Source organism: Cibotium barometz, chromosome 11 (assembly GCF_041138505.1).
Source record: "Cibotium barometz isolate CiBa-2024 chromosome 11, ASM4113850v1, whole genome shotgun sequence".
NCBI lineage: Eukaryota > Viridiplantae > Streptophyta > Polypodiopsida > Cyatheales > Cibotiaceae > Cibotium > Cibotium barometz.
Window position 1 is genome coordinate 34,511,684 of NC_141056.1, and position 26,664 is coordinate 34,538,347.

General features: G+C 39.9%; 1 protein-coding gene and 1 pseudogene across 1 annotated transcript; one reads left to right on the forward strand and one right to left on the reverse strand.

Moving 5' to 3' along the window:
• Positions 1-2,437: 2,437 nt before the first annotated feature.
• On the reverse strand, positions 2,438-7,740 carry LOC147634101 (ABC transporter G family member 11-like). Its single transcript, XM_086805214.1, has 10 exons — positions 7,048-7,740; positions 6,712-6,791; positions 6,138-6,599; positions 5,543-5,665; positions 5,245-5,373; positions 4,719-4,913; positions 4,520-4,606; positions 3,886-4,158; positions 3,361-3,468; positions 2,438-3,220 (listed from the first exon to the last, which is right to left on the reverse strand). Exons 1-10 carry the CDS (start codon positions 7,403-7,405, stop codon positions 2,876-2,878), a joined length of 2,160 nt encoding a protein of 719 aa, XP_086661340.1. The 5' UTR covers positions 7,406-7,740; the 3' UTR covers positions 2,438-2,875.
• An 8,600-nt stretch (positions 7,741-16,340) lies between these two features.
• Positions 16,341-24,282, forward strand: LOC147634102 (uncharacterized; annotated as a pseudogene).
• Positions 24,283-26,664: the final 2,382 nt, after the last annotated feature.

Here is a 26,664-nt window from a genome sequence, read left to right on the forward strand (position 1 = left end):
GTAATCTATACAGACTTGTAAGTTGCCATTCTTTAATTCTTATTGGTGACAGTCAACTAGACTTATCCACTTGATAAATAAATCCAACTTGTTATCGTTTGTCAATCTCTTACTTGACCTGCTTAGCATATAATTCAGGTTCGTTTTATACTGCTACTGCTGGTGGGATCAAAACTGCATCTTCATTCAAATTAATATGATGTTGGTAAAATGTGGATCAATTCTTTTTATGTTGGTGTAGCTCTAAGTGCGCACATATCTATTGAACTTTAGTAATTTGTGGAGCTCTACATTAAGTTTTTCTCCCAGCTTTTAGTGTTCATCCTTTCTTTCCATGGATTATCTATATCTTCTATATATTCATGTCCTCCAATTCATCTACTTTGACTCTACAGATTCTCTGCATTTCTTCCTTACAACTTCTGTAGGTAGATATGATTTATAGTCGTATGGGTCATTACCGGAAGGCTTTTTTCTCCTCATATGTTGTGTCAACATCATAATCCCTTTGTTGCATTGCTGAATCATTCAAGTACTTATGCTGGACCCTCAAAGAAGAGGGATCATACCAGGTGTGACAATCTGATCAAAATCTAGTTCAAAGAGAGATACCAAAGATGGATTTTCATGCAATTTTTTTCTTCCTAATCATCTTCAAGACCTTCTAAGAAATTCAAACCCTCGACATAAAGTGACCGTACGGATTTACTCACTTGCTCTTTGCCAACAGTTATGACCCTTTTGAACTAAAGGATCATCTCATCACACGTATAGAAGGATGGTCACAAAGAGGCAATCACTTTGGGTTTCATCAAAAGGAGGTGCCTTTGCGCAAGCTAATTTGATTGTCAATGACCCAATTATGCTTAATATTTCCTTGCTTCTTTGTTCCTTTGTGCAAGTTGATTTGATCGATGACCCAATTATGCTTAATCTTTCCTTGCCTTAACCATGCTTGTCCTACATCATAAGATATATGTGCCAATGATTTCCTTCATTGTCACGATTACCATCACTGTGGAGAATTTGCATTCGATAATCTAAACTTTTAATTCTCGTACAAGGCCCAATGGCTTAGTGCCATTTTGACTCAAAATGGAGCAAGTTCTAACTCTTTGATCCCCAACTCCATCTTCACGGTATCCGAGAGAATGTTTACTTTGGATCTGATATCCACCAATAGGACTTGGAGAATCTACCGTCCTTTTATTGTTATCATTACTTTTGGTAGTGCAACAATATGGTACCTGTTGAATCAATAGATTTGGAAACCACATCCACCTTGTTGAAGTGTGCACGATTGGATCCATTAGTTTACCAAGAAGTTGTCCATGATAATTTGGCACAAGACAAAGCCAGTGGTCCAGTGTCGTATTAAGCTTCATTTGTTTTAAATCTTTCTATAAATCATACTATAAGTCTTTTTTTACCACTTGTCTATCCCTTTGAATGAGGGCTTTGTGCTGACGATTCTACCTTCATGGACCGGTACTAACTATTTTCCGATCACCTCTACTATTTTCCGATCACCTCTACTGTTATGTTGTGCTCTGTCTGGTCTGAACTAGAACCACGTTCTATGTTTGATCGTTCATGCGATTGGGAGGTCCATCCAAATTGACTATTGTAATAACACTTGGAGTGATTGATAAGATTATAGATAATGTAAAAGCTTAACAACTTACAGTCCTCCTTGGCTTCAGAATTCTGAGTCGTTTTTATCGTGTGCCTTTTTCAGTCTCTAGCGCTAATCTTCATCATATGCATGTTGAAGATCGACTTTGAACGTTGTTCTCTCTCTTCTATACTATCCTTAAGTATGCCTTTGGTTCCTTCTTTAATGATATGCTAGTATGTATAACCAGTCTTCTTTTGTCCAAGTAAATTAAAGACTCTAGCCATGTTGGTTTAAAAGGATTTTGTGGCAAGATGCTTACTTGATTGATAATTCTAGAATATGTTTTCTATTTTCGCCTTGAAAACCCTTCAAATCAACATGGCAAGAGCCTTTTATTTCTTCTTATAATTCATGGATGATGTAGGCATGGATTTTTTTGTGAGTTTTTTTTTTTTGGGGTACATCGATCCTTCGGTATCTAGGCAAGACTATTAATAACATATAACATACAACCCTATATATAGTATATATACATATATAGTGAGAAGGATTCCCTTGCTTATATAAACTCAAAGGATGATGTAGATGTGACAAGGATAATATTAACCCCCAATAAAAGCTCATTGAAAATAGTCAATAAACAAGATCCTTAATCACTAATTTAAAAGATGGATTAAAATACGAGCAATCTTTGACCATGTTCCACTTTGAGAGATCAATGTGAAAGCATGCAAGAAAAACACTAGTGCACTAGTATGTAGTTTTACTCAGATTGATAAACATGAAAATTGCAAAAGCTACCAATCCTCGTGAAGGGGCAGATTAAAACAAATTTATTGGCGAAGGTGTAGATAGTAATGCAAGGTCAAACCTTAGTTATGGTTGCATCACCCAAATCATGCCTCCACACTCTAACATCCCCATCCCAATTTTCCTCGACCCCTCCCGAGAGAGAGAGAGAGAGAGAGAGAGAGAGAGAGAGAGAGATCCTCTATACTGTCATGCATGTTAGTCCCCTTGCATAGACATAGAGGGGAGCCCCACCAATGACTTACAAGGTGGTTATTGAGAGTCCCGAGGTCATGGGTTCTACCCCCTCTCGGAGTGGTGGCATGTATGGGTGTGTTCTCTCTGATAAATAAATAAAAACCCTCTTCTTATATATGGATGCGAAGGGTTGGTTGTATAAATAGTGTCAAGGTATAAGGCTTGCCTATATGGGGTATGTTACATTAATTAATCAAAAGGAGTGGGGAATCATTGCCTTCTGAGATCTTTGAGACTAGGTGGGATCACAGACGTGGGCCCTTGTGATTTGGCACGAGAACTGTGGACGGCAGCGGACGTCTTCAGTAGCCGAGAACGCTGGGCGAGCTTGCCTCTTACCCACGGACTGATTCTCTCCTTTACCTCGATCATCCCCAAGAAGAGGAGGCGGTACATGACCACCATGGCAAATATCACTGTTAGGTCCACCCACTTGTTCACCCTTGTATCTATCTGAAAATAGCTTTCCACTATCTCCTCCCCTGTCAGCTTTGCAGGATAAGCTGATAACCTATTGTCAAACTCCAACCCAAGCAAGTCATTCTGGAACTGACCCTGTATCATATCAATCACATTGACAAGTAATCAGCGCATCAGTACACGATGAATAGATGTTGCTAATCTAGCTCTAGAGAGGTTTTAACGCATGATTTAAGCCCTCCAACCTAGCCAGGATTAGAAGGTAATAACATCACCTGTAGTGCCCAGTAGTCAAAGCTGATGTAGGACACAGGGTACCTCCACACTGGCTTGGGAATGTCTCCTGGCAAGCGGAAGTATCCAGCCACAAGCATAAAAATGCCCTGCATCAACCAGTTTCCAATCAATCAGAATAAACTATCAAATTATACAGCTTAACTTGTGTGTATAATGTACTTGTACATACGCATGCAATCTTTCTTTTACTTAACTCACCATTAGAATATGATTTGCCTCCTTATACATGCATGTACACTTACATGTATACTACTTCTGTGCATGTGTCTTGCATGTTATGAATGTATCTTAAGGATGTCTGTATATGAGAACAACATTTCCTATGCATGTAATCTTTCTTTTGCTTAATTGACCTTCTCACATGAATTAGAATATGGTTTGCCTCCATGTACATGCATGTACACACATATATTGCATGTATGCATGTGTGCAGTATGTCATGTGTATGTATATGAAGGTATGTTTGTATATGGGAACACATAACAAGAAGAGAGATGCCCAACCTGAATTCCAGCGCCAGTGATGATCCCCATCAAGAAATTGGGAACCACGCTCGCTATGGCCATCATCAGACCTTCCACCACCATCACGGATGCGTACAATGTTAGAGTGAAATACAAGAAGTGCTCGAATCCGGCATGCAGACGAATCATGAAGTAGCATATAGAAGAGGAGGCAACAGAGATGATAAGCAAGAAGGGCATGGAAGAAAGGGAGTTTCCCATCACAAATGCTAACACCCCATAGTGCCCATTCATCCTCTCTCGTTGAAACACCTGCCAAATTAGTGAGATGGGTTTAAGCGTGTCAGGTTTAGCCATTCATCTCAACAAGATAATCTTATCTGGCTCAAACTAATCAATTACGTACGATTACCCATTTGAGATTTAATTAACCATCTCAACAATGACACTGTTAATCAGCTCAAGCAAACTACGTCGGCTTAGGCATGAGACCCTGTCTAAATTATGTCAACGCAAAAGAATCCTGATCAAGCTTAAGTTCATATAGTTGTCATTCTAATTAAACAGTTCAGATGCGTTTAAGCATGAGATCTACTCTCATAGAATTTAGTTTAGCTATACAGTAATGATTGCAATGCGAGGTTATGCATATGATAAGGCCTTTTCTATGAACCTTCATGTCTTCAACAAAAGATGGAAAGCCGCCGATTGACATGAATGTGATGAAACCGAATACGAAGGATGCACAAGAGGCTCTTGCCTGCAGTGGACGAATGGAGAGATGACTCGGGTGAGTTTTAGATCACTAATCAGTGGTAATTCAGGTAGAATTAGTATGATGATGAAAGGTCTAGTGCTGGTTTAGAGCTAACCAAAATTGCATTGTAGCTAGTTCCCACGTTGTAGTAGATGGTTCCGACACAGAAGCTGACGACAATGTAGATGACAAGACGAAGCCAGTAATAGCCCACATCTCTTGACATGTTGGTGAAGGAACGTCTTGTGAGAGTCCACATCTGCATCCAGAAACTGGCTTGGCTGCCACTGGACTCCAGGACAGTCCCTTCCTGAGAAATAAAAACATTTGTATGAGAAAGGATTGCCATTAGTAGCTGTCTCTCTCTCTCTCTCACTCTAATCTCACACATACTTTTTTTTAAACACGATCTCTCACACATACACAAGGCAATCTCTCTCTCTCTCTCTCTCTCTCTCTCTCTCTCTCTCTCTCTCTCTCTCACACACACACGTGCTGTGTGTGTGTGTGTGTGTGAGAGAGAGAGAGAGAGAGAGAGAGAGAGAAAGAGAGAGGGGCGGCATTTACTGTTTATAATGTTCAGGAACATTTAAATTATAATCAAATATTCATATCAATCAAAAAGAGGTTTGGGGATTTACAATTTGAGAGATCTCGTGGACTTGGGCAGCTGCCTGCATGGCATACTCCGACGCGTGGTAGGATTCTAGAAGTACGTCGATGACGTGGGCAGTCGTCACCCTGTCGAGTGGATCAAAAGTTTCGTGCTCCTGTGTGCGTTTCGAGTAAATCCATTATATTAACTGTAACTTAAATAATGTGAGCAAAGCACCAAAGCTTGCAATCGCTAATCGGTATAATCTGCTAGCATTTAATTTTCTTGTTTATACACGCAGAGTTAATCAAGGCGCGTGAGTGTTATTAGGATTGGAGCTTTACCCGAATTCGGAAAGAGCCCCTCATAGTGGCTTTAACTCTGTCAAAGTCGGAGTTGATGCACCGTAGAAAATGATCGGAAGGGTTCCTGAGAGCAGGGCAGGGGAAGCCGGCGCTGGCGAAGAACTGGAGAAATCATCAAAAAATCAAAAGAAGTAGAGGATTAATTGGCGGGCGCATAAGAGGTACACAGGTTAAGTGATGCATGAATTAGGTGTAGCATCAGATGTTATAGCAATATTATGCTTAAAAGATATTATTATTAGTAATTAGACGTTTTACTCAGAAAAATAATTATTCTTATATTTTTAAGTGAAACAAGTAGTGATGGAGAGAGAAGTAATTTAATTACACCCATAAGTAAAATAATTAGTAATTTAATTACACCCATAAGTAAAATAATTAGTAATTTAATTACACCCATATGTAAAATAATTAGTGATTAAGTAATTAGAGGTTTTATCAAGAAGTAATTTAATTATACCTATATTCTCAAGTGAAATAACTAATGAAGAGAGTGCTAAAGATTTGAATTTTCCTTTACTTTCTGTAAGTGAGGTAATTAGTGTTTTTTTAAAAATAAAAATTTGATTCTTACGTTACAGGCCTCGGAGGCTTGGCCGAAGTAGATAGTCCTGCCACCAGAGAGGAGGTAGAGGTTGTCGAAGAGTTCGAAGACCTCGCTGCTGGGCTGGTGGATGGAGGCGACAACAGTCCGCCCATCCCTTGCCAAGGTTCGGATGGTCTGGGTGACGAAGAAGGCGGAGGCGCTGTCTAGGCCGCTGGTGGGCTCGTCAAGGAAGAGGAGGCGGGGCCGCATGAGGATCTCGATGGCAATGCTAACCCGCCGCTTCTCGCCACCGCTGATGCCACGCAGGTGCCAGTTTCCCACGGGCGTGTCCCCGCAATCCTGCAGCCCCATCTCCGTCATTACGCTCTCCACTATCGCCACCTTCTCCTCATACGCCATCTTGTCCGGCAGTCGCAGCTGCGCTGAATACTTAATGCTCTCTCGCACCGTCAACGTGCCAATCAAGTTGTCTTCTTGGGTCACATATGCCTGCATCAATATATTATAAAATAAATTATCCCAATTAATCAAACAGGAACATGAAAATCATGTGCGTGTACTAACAAAACCAACACACACACCCAGACACACACAGGCTCACCGCAGTCCCATAGCAAAGCTTTCTTCTCCTTCCATTCAACAGCACAGTACCTGTCTGTGTGGCGTTGGCGGCCAATCTCCCTACATCAGAAATTAATTCAAATCATCCTGTCGAGCGTCTCAATTTAATATGAAAATAGTTAATGTAATTCTGCCTTTTCAGAGTATCACGTGTTCTCATGAGCCTTTCTAACAAGTGAAAACGAAACACAACCTTAGTATAAAAATGATACTAATGAAATAGCTATACCACAATTTTGGATAACGAATTATTTTGGTGCTACAACATTCGATACTAAGGGGTTAAAGAACTATATTTTGGACTTCCAGCTTATACCTGCTAATGTATCAAGTAGAGTTGATTTGCCTGAGCCCGAAGGACCCATAATGGCCATGAAATGGCCAGGCTCTGCATAGCCTGTTAAGTTCTGCAACACTGTTTGAGACTCCCCCTTATGATTCAACACCTTCACCGTTAGATCTCTCCACGCCAGCCGTGCAGACACGTCGCCTATAATGCTCGTATCAGTGGTCATCTTCCATAAGCTTTCACTTAAGGGGCTTAATCCACTTAAACCACGCACTAATCCATTAGCTTTGGGCGCTTCTAGCACAGTGAGAGAAGTGTGCGAGGTGCCATAGCCAGGATCAGAGCTTGGTTCTGATTTAGAAGTTTGAGAAGACGAGGTAACCATTGCTAAGCGAATGAGATTGCGAAGGGAGGCTAATGGTAGTTCAGAGTGTAGTTACACTTCCGTAACCGGCTAGTTAGAGGGCACGATGCAGGCAAGCTTTCGAGATATAGTTAAGCTGAGTTTAGGCCCTAATTGGATGCCAAGGCAGGAGGCTGTACAATGCAAAAATACTAAGCGTACAAGCATTGATACTTCTTGGAGCTGAGAGATCTACTGATTGTGGATGTGTGCGATGCATGGAAGGCTAATTTATGTGAGCAGCTTCAATAGACTGGTCGGTTGTCGTGTGTTGAAGTTGTTAGTTGGAACTTGGAAGGAGAGGTGTGATGGGGGAGAATTCTCCCGGGATTTCTCAGCACAAAATAAACGAGTAACGAGTTGACAGAAAAGCTGGTCGGCACAGAGAGAGAGAGACACACACACACAGTACACACACCAGCAATGCAATTGGGTTGAGTTGAATCCGTAGTGGGGGTAGTTTTACTGCCCTGCCGGCAAAAGCGTACATTAACTCTATTGACCGACAGTGGTACAGTGCCGCTAAATATGGAGTCTCCTCTCCACTCCACCCCACTTGGCGGTGCTCTACCACATTTGGTGCCACCAACTTACAACAAGCACCTCTCATTCCCCCCTTAAATCTAGCGGGCGCTCTGGCAGGAAACATTACTCTGGTCACTGATTAGCTCGAAAAAACGTCTCAATTTCTTACCCTATTAATGACACGGGAATTCGGCGAGACTATTTTATTTCGTACTTCTCTTTACAAGATCTTGACTAGCTTGAGTGTTGGTGGCAGTCATTTAATTTCATGCCCACGACAAGGTTTCATTTAATTTTAATTTTTTTTCAACTTTTTGGGCGTTAAAACTTGATATGACACTTTCTTTCTTTTAAAAAAAAAAAGTTGAACGATTTTTATTACATGGGGTCCCGCATACCCTTCTTTCAAACACACACACCCCTACGGGTTTAGGAGGTACAAGGTAACACCATGCAATGTAGGGCGCCATGCAATGTTGGTAGCCGTAGGAGGTACAAGGTAACACCATGCAATGTAGGGCGCCATGCAATGTTGGTAGCCGTATCGTACCCATCACCTTGGGTTACAAGCCATCCACTTCAACCAACTGACCTACAGATTGTTAGTTTGTTTTTCGTTTTTAGTGAGCCGTCTCCTACCCTACGGGCAAGAGATATTATTCAAGTGAATTGAATGAGACACTATATAAGTAGAATAGTTGTTTTCCTCTGTCAACTACTTATTTTTGCATAAACTTCTCAATACTTGAGCAAGAACAACACAACAAAATTTATACTCAATAATCACATATTTGTTATCTCTCTATCACTAATTATGATTACTTGAATAAATTGTCCCAAAAAAAGTCTCTCCAAAAAATTCATTCATAACCAAAAATATCCTTCCTCTCATGAGCCACATTAAAATGCCAATAGTGTCAATTTCTAAAATAGCACAAAACACTCCATCATCATTGGCTCTCATGTAAATAAATTTATAAGTCATATATATATATATATATATATATATATATATAACTCTTTACTTTTGTTCATCTCGTTAAGAGAAGTGTGTTGTGGCGAACCTCTAGAAGAGTCTTCGAACAAGCGGGTGCCTTCTCCTTCGAGGCGTGTAATCATCATGTGGACCAACCCAACTAATATTTTTTAAAAATTAATGTTAACGATTGTAAGACTTTAATGTTTAAGATGGAAAATTAATGCCACCTCAACTTTTGACATGCATCCGATGCCGTGCCAGCTTACACCTGTGGATGCTGCACCAGCTTTCAACATTCGACATGTGGATGTTGTGCCAGCTTCCAACCTGCGTATGCCGCACCAGCTTTCAACATGCGGATGCCGTGTCAACTTCTGACCTGCGGAGTCAGCTATTTGAATCAACTATCGGAGTCAATTGTCGGAATCAGAAAGTAAACCCGGCCAAGAAAGTAAACTCGGTCGTATAGCCCTAGTCTTATAAGTAAGTGTGCCTTTAGCTAAGCACTGATGATGGCTGAGCAGAGATTGTGCATAGATGATAGCCACCTCTTTGAGTGTGCTGAAGGGTTTGGCTTAAGGTCGGCAGACAGGAGATCACCGCCACATGTTTAATAGGCTAAAGAGCCTGGTAAGAGGTCACGCTTGATAGGCTAAATATGTTTTCTAGACATAGTGCTTTAGTTTGTGTGAGGATTGCAAAGTGTTGTAGCACGCTTTATAATGTTTAGAGAGCTAAAGATAGAGCGTAATCAAGGAAAGAGACCACCACTTACTCGAAGATGTCCGCTACAAAGATGTTGGCTGAGAGATGGGGCATCACAGTGAAGAAGAGGTGCCACTTGGAGATTGGAGGCTTGAAGATGGGCCGGCTTGCACAAACAAAAGAATAAAAAAATCAGAACCGCGCGTGCACGCGAGAGAGAGAGAGAGAGAGAGAGAGAGAGAGAGAGAGAGAGAGAGAGAGAGAGAGAGGGGGCTTACCCCACAGACAACAGATGCAACACAAACGCTAACCAAAATTAAAGCAAAAAACAAGGAGGACACTTGAACTTGAAGTGCTTGATATTGAATTTGCATGCACATTAAAGGATGGTGACTCGTAGCAAACATCCAAACTGATGGAGGGTAGCTCTGCAATTAGAACTGCATGTCTGGACTTTGGAGTGCATGCATGCAGAGGGCGGTGGGGTGGCGACAAACTACCATGGGCCCAAGGAAGCTGGCGTGACTTATAACTGGCATACAAGTGATGAGGGCCCAAGGAAGGCTTAAAAAAAGGACACGTGGCATGAACGAAGATAAGATTAATTATTAATATTATTAAAAAGTTGCATGTAGTCTCTCAGCACTCCATCGCATTCTTTTTGGACATGTAACAAGGAGAAAAACAATCTCCTTTATATATAGTTATAGATTATAGATGCGGCCTATATAACACATGGCCCATTAGAAACTCAAACTGGCCCGTAGTCATGGGAACATAGGCTTGATGCCACTTATAAGAAAACTTGTTAAAGGAAAAAGGCGTAAGGTTTTCCTTTAAAAAAATTTAATGATGTTTAACTGTTGGCTCGCAAGCTACTAAAAATAATTAATGTTTGCAACTTGTAAGAGAATGGTAGGGGCACAATGCAAACTTTTGCAATGGACCACCGGGGCCAATGGGGGGGGAGAGAGAGAGAGAGAGAGAGAGAGAGAGAGAGAGAGAGAGAGAGAGAGAGAGAGAGAGAGAGAGAGAGAGAGAGAGAGAGAGAGAGCAGGTTCTATGGTGGGCCACTGGTGGTGGCACAACTGGCAGAGAGATAGATAGAGTGATTAGGATTGGTTCAACTCACAGAAAGAGAAAGTAGGACTCAGGACTATGTGACACACCATGTGTCAGCAGGGATCCATGGCTAAAAAGAGGTGTCACGCGAGGATCAGCATTGAATCGGTGCTGTCAGATCTAAAGTGATCTAGGGGTGAACTCAGGGTGAACTAGGGATAAAGTGAACTAAGGGTGAACTACGATGAACTTTATCCAATAAAAAAGTGAACTAAGGATTGCACAAACTTTTAGGAAGATTGCAAGGGAATAATTTGAGAGGAGATTTTTTAGAGGAGCCTTAAAGTTTGTAACTAACATAGGGTCTTTATAAAAGGTTTGGGACATGCCTATGTTTCACACAATTAAGAGACACCACTAAGGTATGCACTCGGTCCCATTCATTGTTATTATTCAAGATAAGTGGATGCTAGACATGGCAATGTGTTTTTCTATGCATAATTCATGGGCTATTGATAATACTTTTAAGACAAATATGTTTGGTCTTCCATTATATGTCGCAGTCTTTCCAAACAAACATGGTATAGGTATAAGCATTTGGCTTATGATGTGCACCAATGATCTAAGCTCATACCATGAAAGTATTGCCCTAAAGATAATCCTTAATATAGTGCTCTCTAGAATGAAAAATGTTCAAAATATGGCCCTTGTTATTGATAAATCCCAAACAGAGCTTCAAGCTTTTGATGAGGTGGTCAAAGAAGACCCTTATTGTTGGAAGTACGATAGCTTGGGACTTCGCCAACAAGTCTCCTGTCATATTATTATGTGTTGGTTTTATACAAAGAAAGCATGGGTGGAGAACCTTCTCCCAAAGGTATGGCATGGTTTGAATGTGTGTGCCCTTTGTTTCTGTCCCTCAAGTATCTTTTAAAGGTATGGCATGGTTTGAATGTGTGTGCCCTTTGTTTCTATTGTACAAATATCTTTTAATTCAAAAACCTTATAAATGTAGGTTCCAAAGGAGTTACAAGATCATCTCTACTCTTCAATGACGAGGCTTATGTACAGTGTCACTGAATTTGATTTTGAGCAAAACTATCAAGGGCTTTTGCAATACTACGCTGCGTATGGGAATGTGCAAAGATATGTTACAAATGGGTGGTGTGGGCATGATTGTCCTTGGCGCAAGAGATGGCCCAAGGATGGTCGTCTATTCAGTTATGGAAATGTGGACACAACCAACTTGGTTGAGAGATTATGGCAATATGTAAAGTACACTCTATTGGATGCACAAGTCAATAGGTCTTTCCTAGATCTTCTACATGCTATTGTGGGTGATTCTACTAGTGGCACTTGCATGGGTGGCACTTGCATGGGTGGGACTTTGTTGGAGTTTTTAAAGCAAAAACAAGAAATAGGTGACTAAATTTTCTAATGTGTCAATTGCTTTGGGATGTTTGCTTCTTATAAAATGTGGTTTTGATGTTCTAATTGACTCTGGGCACATTAATATCCATGGATCGTCAAAGAACCACACTGCAAGACTACAAGAAGGCGAGAAAATATTATAATGATATGAGAATGATCCATCTTCTTTGCAGATTATAAATGCCTTGAGATTATTGTTCAAGATCCAAAGTGTTTCTACTCCAAGTCATTGGTACTATGTGAGCATGCAGTGCAATTATTGTGATTGCCCAGATTTGAAAAGTGCTTGCAAATACCTCTATGCATTACGTCTAATCTGGGCAATTATTTGTGATTGCCCAGATTTGACAAGTGCTTGCAAATACCTCTATGCACTACATCTAATCATAGAGAAGCACTTTCCACACTTGCTTCCCATTCTTCCAATTATGGACAATGCACATGGCAAGGACATGCAGGACACAAATGCAGACCATGTACAAGATGTTGAAAGTGCTATGGCGAACAATGTGGCAACCTCAAGTTGTGGTGTGGATAATAGTAAAGTCATGGTTTGTGTCAACGAAGTGAGAGACATCTTTCAAAGATTGAAGGAGAACTAGAGCACACTGATTCTTCTAAAGAAATTGCCTTCATGCATCAACTCAACGCTTGCAAGGAAATTCTGATGAGAACTCTTTTACCCAAAGTGAAAGAAATGCCTATGAGAGGAAGCATTTGCCAAATACAAGCAAATGTGACTCAAGGAAGGCTTGGACATGGAAAGAAGCTAAAGTTGTGTGCTACATCAGAAGAGCAAATTGAGATAGGGTCATCCCACCCACGAAGAGAGATTCTGTAATAACTGGTGTATTACGAAGAAGGAAGCATCAACGTGGCAGATATTGCGTCAGATTTCAGGAGAAACCACGGATTTGGTGTCCACATTGTTGTACCCAAACTTTTATGGTAGACCCTAGGGTTACCATCACATGCACCACATGCCATGCACTATTGCCCCTAGCCAGCAAGGCATGCTCCAATTGGTGTAGAGGGATTTCTACTTAATAAGCATGTGAAAATATGTGATATCGCAACTAATATATCATGCAAAATTTCAGCATGCAAGTATGGGGAATCCCCAAATGATGAGAGGTGCTTCACACTAGTTCAAGAAGATGGTGGCGTCCTTTGTAATGTTTTTGCATCCGAATGGAGGCTTGTACTCTTGTAATGGTTTTTTTGCAATGCCACTCTTAAGGTGAATTGATTGTCATTCTCTCTCTCTCTCTCTCTCTCTCTCTCTCTCTCTCTCTCTCTCTCTCTCTCTCTCTCGATCAATGTATATTTCCAGGCTTACCTTCACATCTAGTTTACCCATAGTTCCCCCTTAGATCACCCTTAGTTCAGTTATGGGTTTATCTACCCCTCTATCCCCCCACCAAGCATACTTCTTGGTCAGTGTATATTCCCAAGCTTTCCCTAGTTCACTCTCAGTTCACTTCTTTACCCTTAGTTCAACCTTGGTTTACTTATGGGTTTCCCTTAGGTCAGTGTATATTCCCAGGCTTACCTTAGTTCACCCTTAGTTCACGTCTAGTTTACCCATAGTTCACCCTTAGTTCACTTCTGGGGTTATATACCCCTCACCTTTCGGTCCAGTGTATATTCCCAGGCTTACCTTAGTTCACCCTTAGTTCACGTCTAGTTTACCCATAGTTCACCCTTAGTTCACTTATGGGTTTATCTACCCCTCTATCTCCCCACCAAGCCTCTCTTTCGGTCAGTGTATATTCCCAGGCTTACCTTAGTTCACGTCTAGTTTACCCATAGTTCACTCTTAGTTCACTTTTGGGTTTATCTACCCCTCTATCTCCCCACCAAGCCTATCTTTCGGCTTACCTCCTTAGTTCACCCTTAGTTCACGTTTAGTTTACCCATAGTTCACCCTTAGTTCACTTCTGGGTTTATCTACCCCTCTATCTCCCCACCAAGCATACTTTTTGGTCAGTGTATATACCCTTAGTTCACCTTTAGTTCACTTCTAGTTTACCCGTAGGTCACCCTTACTTCACTAGCAATATTGAATCTTCCTTTGATATACCTCCAAGATCTCCTATGGATCCAATGTCTTTCTTGGCCTCTCCATAAAGTATTTTAGATGGGTGTTTGAGCAATTTTGAGAGATGACTTGAAGTGCACTAAAGTAAAAGTGACATAAAACATTAGAAAAATGTACGATGTATTTTGCATATACAAAGTCTCAAGCATAAGTACTTGCCTTACCGATTCACAATAGGAAAGTGATGTTGAGGGTCGGATCTAGGCAATGAATTGAAGTATATAACGCCATGATCTTCCCATGGTAAACGTACAAATTTTTCATGTGATTATTGTACATCACAAAAAGAACCCAGTGGTCAATTCAAAAGAGAACCAAAACCATGCATAAGAAACAACCAAAACATAAAATACTCATAGTAGAAACAAGAATCATATAACCATACCTATCAACTATGGGTAAGAAGAGAAACAATTTTGTAGCATTACGAGAAATGTGGACTTAATTTTGGGCCTTGTAAGTAAGAAGTGCCAACTCAGCTTAGAGAGAGAAAATAAAAAAGGTTTAAAACATATCCAAATTTGCAATTCGGCTCATTTTTTATTATTATAATAGTAGGTTTAAATATATTAAAATATACATTCTTTCAATGAGGTTTCATCATGAGGCGGCATTCTTTATTGGATGCACGTAAAACTTGTAAGAACTAAGATTTCACAGAATTTGAGGTAGTTGTGCATTTAAAAGATTCAAGGAAAGCTTTAATCATCATCTCGACCGTGGGGGGTTTTCATACTGAAACTTTAAAAAAAACGTCCTTACTGATCGAGTTAATTCTTGTTCAATTCTTTAAGTTTTATGATGACAGAAAATACTAGCTTTGCAAATGAGAACATTAATCCAAATTTGGGGATTCCAATTAATCCACCTTCAACAACACATGTAGACACTAAAATTCTCAGTAATAACAGTAGTAGAAATGGTGCATGTAAAAGAACATATGATACTTACCATCTTCACGTGGACATACAATCTCAGTACCAACCTTTGAAGAAATGAAATAAGAGTTTTTTTTAATGTAATGAGAAAAAAGAGCAAAGGAGGAATAATGGAGAGCGTCATTTGGACTTGTGGACTGATGGCTCAATGTATCCCAAGGATCCATTGACAATGCACCACCTCCATTTTACAACATTACAAACCTACTACATTTCACTGGTGATGGTAGACAAGGTTTCCTGGGTTATGCCCAACACTTGGAAACAAAAGCGATGGTTGCAGAACAATAAAGGGATTTTCTCAGATAGAGAACATTGAAATAAAAAAACTAAATGGGTTGTATGCAGAGAAGCTTATGGCAAACAAAGAAACAATTCAAGACTTGGAGAAAAAGATTGATGTTTAAGGAGAAAGGACACAGTACTAGGGCCACGTAAAAGAAGAAGGCAACTTTGCAACATAGAGAAAATGAAAGAAGTGGAGGGATGAAGAAGCGAGTACAGGCTGTAAGGTAATGTTAACTCTTCTTTCATATATATTTCTCTTTTTAGATTAGGTTCTTTTTTTGAAACTAGACATAAGTAATGAGATTTGATGTTATTCTATTTTTAGATCTTTACTTCATCCAGAGTCCAAGGTACATTTCGAAGCTGGAGTGCATTACATTTGGTACCAAAAGGAATAGTGGAAGAGATGCTCTATTAAAAGAAGTTTCAAAAAATCAATGAGAAGCATGTGTCTTCTTTTATGAACAAGAACCAGCTCGATGCAACTCAGGTGCAAGCAATGCTGGATGAGACTTGTATCTCTCAGAAAGCATATAGTATACTGTTTAAGGCACTAGCAGAGAAATGTCAAAGTAAGAAGCATAAAGGTTCGTTACTTCCAAAACCAATGCAAGTAAAGTCTAAACGAGAACATGTGAACTCAGAGGTGTTTGAGAAGCTTGGTTCACCAATACATATTGAAGCAAAATTCGTTTTGCTAAAGACAGAGAGGTACTCTTTAACCAGCACAACAATATTTTCTTTGATCTTGAAGCTTTGCTTAGGTACGGAGTTTAGTTCTTTGAGATTAGTCAAGAAGAATGTGAAGGAGTTCTAAAATTTGTTTTGAAACTGGATGAGGTTGAGATTTTAAAGAACAGAAAAATGGAGAGGGTTACTATCACTCTAATGAATAGGACCTTACACACATCTATTACAAAAGATAATGCAAGATATTTCAGTGTTCAATCGGAGAATAATATATTGCCGCTTGCATCTTTTGAGGTATCTTCTTTATCATTGAATATGACTGTGTATTATGTTGAAATAATTTAAACACGAAACTTGTATTAAACATGAGCTTCTTTCTAATGACACAGGTGGATAAAGTGTTAAATTTGCAGCAATGTGATAAGCTATGGTGGATCAAATGCTAGAATCAACATCATTAGAAAAGAGATTAGATGATAATTAAGATGTGATTAGTGAGCAATTAACTGATAGCTTAATGTAGGCATGGATAATAAAAAACTAGCAAATTCTCATTAGGCCAATGCCTCAATTTATAGAGTTTACATCCAAGCATCTAATCCCACTAATCTCTCCTTGATTCACTCCACCTCTTTTGCTTGATTCTCTCCACCTCTTCCCAGAATATCTTCACACCTCCTAAATCTCCTCATGCTACCCTTTATTCTCTCCCAGTAGATACTTCTCACCTTTTCACAGCTTCTCTCACATTTACAGATTCTCTTTTATAGCCTCTTGCTAAGGGCTTGTTCCTGCACACACCCTATTTACTTGTATATTTCAACACCTCCCCTCAAGTGAATACTCCTAGCACACGTGGACCCTATACCAAGTTTCCCTCTTACTTGATAGTCTGCGAGGCCAGTGCCTCAAGTCTCTAAACTCATAGTCCTTGACACTCTCTGTCTCTCTATGTGTCCAAGGCTACTACAAGTGCCCGTGACCTTGACTAAAGTGCTCACACATACATCTACCACATGGCTTACATCATCGGCGGTGGCTCAGAGGTGGTTTTACTCTGTTGGGGCAGGTTACATTGGGTTGTGGGGTTTCTCTCTCTCTCTCTCTCTCTCTCTCTCTCTCTCTCTCTCTCTCTCTCTCTCTCTCTCAGAAAAGATGATGTGACTCCACTTCCTTAGGAGCCTCCATGAAGTTTGTCGATGTCGTTCCTTCTCCACTAGGTTTGCTGTAGCAGTCTCTTGCCATGTGTCTTGGCTTTCCACAGTTGTGGCAAGTGAAGGTCCTTCCTCCTACTCTGCGTCTTCCTCATCCTCGTCCTTGAGAGAATCCTCCTCGAGTGAAGAATGCTTTTTCTTCTCCAGTCGTTGAGTCCAGCCATTTCTTCTCTTTGACTCTGGTCTCTTGCTCTAGTAGAGCTCCTTCTATCTCATGTAGCTTCAATTCAGGTACATTCTTTAATGTGGCTACAATGTTTTCATATTCACCTTTGTCCACACTCTTCAGAAACACTGCTAGTGCCTCATCATCTTCTACCTTTTTGCCAATAGCTGCCAGTTGTTGCTTAATGCTTTTATATTTGTTCAAGTGTGTGATTAAAGGTTCACTTTCCTTCATATCCAATTTGTAGAATTGCATTAGCAGATTTATCTTTGAATTTTTTGCTTGAGTGCCAAATAATTTATTGAGTTCATCCCATGCATCTTTTGCCCATTGTATCCCTGTGATGTGATGAATGATTTCATCATTTAAACTGAGTGCAATAAGTCCCAATGCTTTCTCATTCCTGTTCTTCCACTCATTTTCCCCTCTCACCTCTGGGCATTCATCTCTTCCCTCAACTAGCTCCCACAGATTTTTCCTCATGAGCAGATACATGGTTTTTGTATGCCATGTGTAAAACTGTTCCCCATTAAATTTGGCTATCTCTTATGCCATACTCATGATGATGTGAAGGGGGTCTTACCTCTTGATCCAATTTCAAGATTCAAGGGTAGTGTCTACCATTTTACGACTCAATCTGGTGTTTAGGTGATGATTACAACATATTTATCAGCATAATTTTACCAGAAATTACATTAAACCAAGGGTAATAAATCTGTACGAAATGGTTGGAGTATCAAACCATCTCCGAATTGAAATATAAAGTTATAGGGATCTATATAAGATACCCAATGGTTAATTTGAACCCTTAATTGTACCAAAAAATAGTGATTAGTACTGATTAATCACTAATTAGCAAATTAATCCTTTGAACTTTTGTGTGTAGAAAACAGAGTATGCGTGGAGTCCAGATCTGAGTCCTTAGAGTTCAAATGAGCTCAAATCCTTTCAAGGCCATCAATAGCAATTAGTCTAGTAGAGGATTAAGCCAAGAAACACAAGATTTTTACCAAACATTGAATGCTTAATCTCTGTTTTACCAAAGTCACCTGCAGAATTGACACTCAATTTATATCCAATTGGGTGTGAATTGAGCTCAGTTGTATCATATTAGGCTCAATTGACATCAATTGACACACAATCAATCACACAATTGAGTGCAATTGAGCCCAATTGATATCAATTGTGATCAATTGACACCCGATTGATGTTAATTGCATCCTATTGGGCTCAATTGAGCACAATAGGATGCAATTAACACCCAATTGAGTGTCAATTGAGTGCAATTGAGTCCAATTGAGCTCAATTGATATCAATTAACACCCAATTGATGTCAACTGAGCTCAATTGAGCTTAATTGATATTAATTGTAATAAATTAACACCCAATTGAAGTCAATTGGGCTTAATTAATATCAATTAACATCCAATTATTATCAATTGAGTCCAATTCGACTCAATTGATACTTAGTTTACACCCAATTTATGCAAATTGGGTGTAAATTGGGCTCAATTGCGTCGAATTAGGCACAATTGACATCAATTGACACCCAATTAATATCAATTGAGTGTAAATCAAGTGTAATTGAGTCCAATTGGGCTCAATTGAGTGCAATGATGTCATGGACAATTGAGTCAATTGATGTAAGTATAGTTAGATTTAATTGGTGTGTCAATTGAACTTAAGGCCAGCAAATTATACAAAACTTTTTTTGTGCCAAGAATTTTGAACTTTTGACATCATAAATGAGTCCAGAAGGCCCAAAAATGGTAAGAATGATTGTGAACATGATTTTTTTATTTTTTTATTTTTTATTTTATTTTATTTTTTTAATTTATCCACCGGGAAAATGGGTTTTCCCGGCGGGCCCGTCGAGAAATGATATTTTCCCGGCGGGATTACTGGCAGAGAAGGTTTTTGCAGGTCATAAAAAATGCCCGTGAATATACATTGTGATCACAAGAATTTTTATGTTAACAACAGGTTTTGTTAACGTGATCACAAAATTGTGAAGACGTTAATGAAATCCCTGGTTTTGTGTGTAGAAAACAGAGTATGCGTGGAGTCCAGATCTGAGTCCTTAGAGTTCAAATGAGCTCAAATCCTTTCAAGGCCATCAATAGCAATTAGTCTAGTAGAGGATTAAGCCAAGAAACACAAGATTTGACCAAACATTGAATGCTTAATCTCTGTTTTACCAAAGTCACCTGCAGATTTGATGAAGAGCTTGGATCTCATTGTAGACTTGATCAAATCAAAAACTGTCTTCACCAGCTTATAGAGAACCCTTGAAAACCCCTAGGGCTAAGAGGAATTAGAGCCATTTCATCTAGAGCAGCAGAGATCTCATTTTTTCCTTAGAAAACAGGCGCCTGCAAATTCACGAATTTTGGCAGCTACTACGAGTGGCGGTTTGGCGCGTTGTTTGAATGGGCTGAAGCCTTGGGAGTATGACTATGTATGGCTAAGATCTTGGAGGCTATTGTTAAGCCTGGAGGGAGATCAAACCCCTCCACTAGCTGGGGGTGTAGAGATCAAGCCCCTCCACTAGCTAGGGGTGTAGAGATCAAGCCCCTCCACTAGCTAGGGGTGTAGAGAGCTTGTTGAAAAAGACTAAAAAATTAATTATCTACTAATCCTAATTAGCTAGGTGATTAGCAAGATAATGGGCTCATAAATTTGATGGATTCTAGGCTAGGCTCTGATACCATGTTAAATTTGCAGCAATGTGATGAGCTATGGTGGATCAAATGCTAGAATCAACATCATTAGAAAAGAGATTAGACGATAATTGAGACGTGATTAGTGAGAAATTAATTGATAGCTTAATGTAGGCATGGATAATAAAAAATCAGCAAATTCTCATTAGGTCAATGCCTCAATTTATAGAGTTTACATCCAAGCATCTAATCCCACTGATCTCTCCTTGATTCACTCCACCTCTTTTGCTTGATTCTCTCCACCTCTTCCCAAAATATCTCCACATCTCCTAAATCTCCTCATGCTACCCTTTATTCTCTCCTAGTAGATACTTCTCACCTTTTCACAGCTTCTCTCACATTTACAGATTCTCTTTTACAGCCTCTTGCCAAGGGCTTGTTCCTGCACACACCCTATTCACTTGTATATTTCAACATAAAGAAGAATTTGAAATTTTGCATTGGGTGTTTCATTAAACTACAATTCAATCACTCATTAGTGAGCAAAGAAATGGAAGGGCCCTTCATGTGCTTGGGTTCGGTGACTATGAAGTGGAATGGCACATGGCAGGTGATTTGAAGACTCTAAAATGCATGTATAACATAAGCAAAGGTGCAAATGCAAAGAGTCCATGTCTATATTGCATGTCAAGTGCCAAGACTTTAGATCGTGTACTATGGAACAAAGCTCCTGATAGGCATTTAAAAGATAAAGATTTCAAAGCAGTGCTTGATATTCCTCTATCCAGAGTGCACATATGCACATTGCATGCACTATGTAGAATTGTAGAGAAGCTGGTGTATTTGTACATATGCTTTGCATGGACGTTAAAGCCTAAAAAAGAATCTCTAAAAGCAATCAAAACAATAGAAAAAGTGTTGTCATACATTGGCTTGCATGGGGGCATGTTAAAATTGAGGAGGACGACAAGTAGTCACAAGGGGGTAGCAAAGTACCAAGAAAACCATCAATAGGTGGTGTGAAAGCTAAAAGATTTTTGTCATACTACCTCAAAGACTGTCGAGATAAAAACAAGCAAAAGATGTTTAATCGATGGAAAGATCTACATAGTGCAGTCAAGTACATTGGAAATGAAGGTTGAATCCAAAATCGGAAGGTAGATGTGTGGATTTCACTTGACGAGATCTTTGCATTCATGGAGAAAAAGAGCTGGAGCAATAGTGAGATAAAATTATTTGAAAACATATTAGAGACTTGGAGGAAGGCATTCATTGCAGGATGGAGTGATCAACATGTAACTCATTACATGGTAAGAACTTTTAAAACTGCTGCAATCTTAATACTATGAGACCAACTAATACATACATCTGATTTTAATCTATTGTCATTGATTGCAACATATACTATATAAGCATACACCATATTTTGCAAATACATATGGTTCTTTTGAGAACTCCTTGTGAAATATAATGATCTGCGTATTAAAATTGCAATCAGACATAAAGATATTGGCAGAAATAGTGTCTTCATACTCGTGCTCACGACGGTCACCGAGAGCAATCCTATAAGAATTAATGATGTTATCAAGAGAAAGTTCCTTGTTGAACATTGAAGACAACTCCGGAATACGCTCGTGGGCTTGTGCATTGTACAAGAACATAAACAGATTTTCTACACAAGACCGACTGCATCAGCCTCCTCAACGCCCCCCAAACTGAGCCAAATGCCATCGGCCTCTATATCCATTATAGGTATTTCAGAGTTCTTTCAGACCCTCTATCAATGTTTTGCTGTCTGTTTTGTGAATGTTGATAATAGTGTCTGTACAAAGTGCTCAGTGTTTCATCGGGGTCCTTCTTGTCCCATATCGCTTAATACTGACCCCCTTGACTCACGTTGCCCACGAGTCTAGTACCAAGCGATATTGGTACCTCTGGACTATTGGACTCCTGTTTGGTTCATATCGCTTGGTATCGACCCCACTTTAATGACATTGGACATGGGGTCAGTACCAAGCAATACAAAAGCCTCCAGGATCCTGTCTCCTTTATATCGCTTGGTACCGACCCCACTGTGAGTCATGGGGTCAATACCAAGCGAAACAAAGGCCTCCGGGATCCTGTCTGCTTTATATCACTTGGTCCTGACCCCACTATGAGTCATGGGGTCAGTACCAAGCGAAACAAAGGCCTCCGGGATCCTGTCTCCTTTAGATGGCTCATACTAACCAAGACAACTGCTCGGAGGCTTGAAAGACCTATCGAGTCATTGCAGGAGCAAGGCAGAACAAGGAGGTATCAAGCTCATAGGGTAGTTTTGCAAGAGCTTCATCCCATTGAGCGACACATGCAGCCTGCGATATCCAGGCTCCCTTTCCAGAGGATTGTGAGGGAAATTTGTGAGCAATGGAGTATCGGCACATGCGGTGGCACTCATCTGCATTATTGTGTCTTCAAGAAATCGCTGAGGACTAGATCATCGCCGAGTTTTTTGAAGATGCTTACTTTCTCGCCGCTCATGCCCATAGGTTGACAATAATGCCGAGGGATTTTGATACCCTTAGTCGATTGCAGTACAGATACGACCAGATGCTTATTCCTGTTTTTGTAAGCGATCCTCGAATGCTTGGTATCCTTACAGTTCCCCCCCCCTCCATCCTCGTATAAGGCCATCTGAGAGCTCCCGTGCTTCTCACGACAGGGACACCCATTCTCAGAGTAGGTTGAGACTTGAACACTTCAGTGATGGTGCCCCTCAAGCAAAACCTCACAAACAACTAGAATCGGAGGCTACTGTAGCATAGCCACAGCCCTCCGCTGAAGTTGAAATTGTTGCAGAAGAAGAAGATGCAGACATGATAGAGAGGAAATTAAGTCTGATTGAAGCAGACAATATCAGAGAATTGAGAGTTTTGGAGGGTGCTGCGCACCGGTTAGAGCGGCTTTTTCACTTCGGGGCCAAAGAGTTGTCAGGCATATAGATGCATACGATTTAAATGTTTTGAGGAATGACGCATTCGAAATCACAGATAACATTGTTCAATATTTTACTATGGTATGTATAGTTAGTATATACAATGCATGATGTATATAATATGATGCGTGACTAAGCTGTAAGTACCAATGGACTAATTCTTTGTTCTTTTCATTGTTGCCTTTAGGTATTGTATATTACTACTACCAGAAGAGGTCCAAAATTGTATATATACTGTGGATCCTCTCATTTCTATAGCATTACAAAATGAAAGCTCAACATTTTAAACCTTATGTCCTAGTTTGTACCAGTGAACCTCGACTTGGCAAGACTTGTTTTCACGGCTTATCACCATGAAGAGTGAGCCTCATGTTAAGTTTAAATTTGACATCAAATATTTGGTAATCTATATGTGTTTTCTTTAATAACACCTATGTCCTCTTTGTTTTTTTCAGCCGCCGACATTGGAGTTTATTGTTGTACGATATTGAGCAAACACATGTTATTTTGCTAACTCTATTCAGCAATATCATGGCCGCGTTAGAGAGTAAGTCCCTATTGACATTTCCCTCTTCCACAAGCATGTATATTTATTTAAGCAGGATAAGCTAATGCGGGTTTTTGGACCTCTCAGATGTGCTCAAAAGTTTGTATATGCATTGAAACATCTCCTAATGGAGCCGAACCTTGTTCAACGCATGACATATCGTAGGATAAGGGTGCCAGTCCAGCCAAATGATATCAGCTGATGGATGGAGGACGGCCCTAAACGCCTATCTTTTTATAAAGAAATATTTTGATATTCCTGATGTAAGTGATGTTTGTAACGTAGACTTGCATAATCAAACGTAGCTTTAATGTCCCTAACAAAGCTTTTCTCTGTGTATAGGAAATAAATCTGAACAAATATGCTCCGTTGCACGTAAAACAATTCAAGACAAAATCTGTACAAAGAATTATTTTGGCTGTCCATGATCGTGCAGAAGAAGAGATTAGGAGGGCGGACAAATTTGCAAGGGAAGCTGCAGAGAGAATATGTCAGCGAGACGAGGAGCTGCAAAGACAAGTCGAAGAACATGTAGCTGCCTTGAATGAGTATGAACAGGCTACAAGTGGAGGTGGATGAGTGGGTGGACAGGAGGCAGGTCGAGCTGTAGGGGCGACGAGCTGTAGGCGGAGAGGGAAAGAGAAGAAACACTATGGGAAGAAATGGAAAGGCTGCAAGAGGAGCGAAATCGATGACCCCCTTAGTCCCAAGCATAGTCGACCTCTCAATCACGACGTCGCTCCCGTGCCCCTGACTCTTATGATCGGCGTCACCATCATTAGACTTATATTTACATTTGTAATATTAATATTAATTTTGTAAGAGGTCTGACATTGTTTTGTAAGAAAAAAATCTTTTATATATAAATTGCTTTTATATATAAATTGCTTTTATATATACAATTGCTTTTGGAGTTACAATGTCTCAATACTGTCATCATTCAACGATTAATCAAGTGAATAGTATGAGAGACAGATTCTTTGCAAAAAGCCATTTTCTCTTTTCACCTTGGCACCTGTAAAAAAGGGGTTTTGTTAGTGTTATATTACATAATGTTATGCACAACACACTAAATGGGGTGAATGTAAATATAAATGGTTTACCTTTTTAGTATCCATTGTAAATGTATAATCTTTTGGCAATTGTTCAATCTCCTCGTATGTAAGGTCTTCTCTAATTTGAGAAAGAGATATTTTAGATAGTGTGTTCAGTATTGTAAGCAATTGCCCTTCCAAATATATCTCCATTACTAGAGGCGTATTCTCGAGATCTGACTCCAAATCTTGATCTAATGGAACAAGGTTTCCATTAACATAATGAAATTTGTCAACCTGAACCTCCAAGCATGGAAGTTGTTCTTATCAAGCTTCTCAGCAACAATCTGGTTTATGCCATCATTTGACATCTTGCCAAACACACAAATTTACCAGAAATAGCACTCTGGTTTGTCCTGCACAAACTGTTGTATTTTCTGCAGCGGTACCGTACTACACTCAAATGTCACAACCAGTGACATTTTCTGCAGCGGTACCATACTACACTCAAATGTCACAACCAGTGACCTCAATGTGCATACATACACCCAATGGCAACAACTGTTGACCTCCTTGCAGCATACACAATGTCTGCACAACTAATCTGTCTTCCTACAGTTCTTAAAACAGAGTTCTGCAAGGAATCGATGACTTATCCACAGTGCTCGAAATCATCTGCTTTCCAAAAAACGGAGGTCCTAACGCGCCCGAAACGCGGTTTTGGCCCAAAAAAGTAGTCCAATATAGGATGCTATAGTTTCCCTATAACTTTACTCCCGCGAAGAAAGCTCCTCAATCAGAGATCGTTTGTCGGTGCCTCCCGTAGAGCTCCCGACAAGGGTGTAGTCTCGCCAACACAAATAGGGAAGAGTAGATGAAGCTCTTACCCTCATACTACTTCCTGTGCTTCTCTTGCTTGCAGCTCAGCCCTTAGCATGAACCAGGCTCTGATACCATGAAAAGATACAGGGGAGAAGAGAGCTTGAGCTCTTGCAAGCACACACACACTCACAAAATCCTAAAAGAGAACATACAAGGTGAGAGGTTGAAAATCTTCTTCTTCTTCGTCACACAACACTTAACACACCATATACAAAGATAAGAGTACACACAATATGAAAAGGTACTCAACCAAATACATACTAGGGTTCTCTATAGTGTGAACCCAACTAAATGAGCTAGTGCTATAACTATGCCAGTCTCTAGAATGGCTATCACACAGCTTATCATCCCACTGGCCTCGCATATCTCCCATGATCTCACCAACCATGCCAGTGGTGTAAGTATGGGGCCTATCCCCCCCAGGCGGGTCATCAGTGTCCACCACCGCCTCACTAGATGAGCTCAATATCTCAACAGATAAAAGCATAGAAGCTCCTCGAATCCATAAAAACCATAGTTGATCATAAAAATCAATGCATGCCATCTAATGGTCATTAATCATGCCAAAAGAAGCATTAAAATTAGTGGCCAACTCATCAATCCAGAGTATATGAACATAATGTCGTTCAAACAAAACTCCAAAGCAAGCAAGTGAAACACATGTGTGTAGCACTCATTAAAAAATCCTTAGATACAAGTGATCTAGGCAGAACCTGATGAGTCCATATAAAACTTGAAAAACATCCAATAAAATCCACCAAAACAAACCGATCAACTAACCCATGATATAATTTGTCTTAAGCTTAAGAAATTAAGCACAAACCACACTTAAATAAGTGCAAAATAAATTATCATGGAAAAGTGTCAAAGGTGAAACACACTTTGAACATAAATTATAGCCATCAAAAGAAATTAAGAAACGTGTCCAAAAAGAATGGCTAAACAATGGCAAAAAATCATGAAAACATCGTTTAGAATTAATCCAAACAAAAATAACTACTAATACGAGGTATAATCATATTAATAATATGTGAATAACCCACAT

What these genes read in the sequence shown, in the direction of transcription:
- LOC147634101 (XM_086805214.1), bottom strand. Translation starts at nt 7,405, where the DNA reads ATGGTTACCTCGTCTTCTCAAACTTCTAAATCAGAACCAAGCTCTGAT. An exon ending in GGGGCTCTTTCCGAATTCGG is followed by an intron (nt 5,374 to 5,542) that starts GTAAAGCTCCAA and finishes AAACGCACACAG; the next exon opens with GAGCACGAAACTTTTGATCC. An exon ending in TCACTGGCGCTGGAATTCAG is followed by an intron (nt 3,469 to 3,885) that starts GTTGGGCATCTC and finishes TGGTTGATGCAG; the next exon opens with GGCATTTTTATGCTTGTGGC.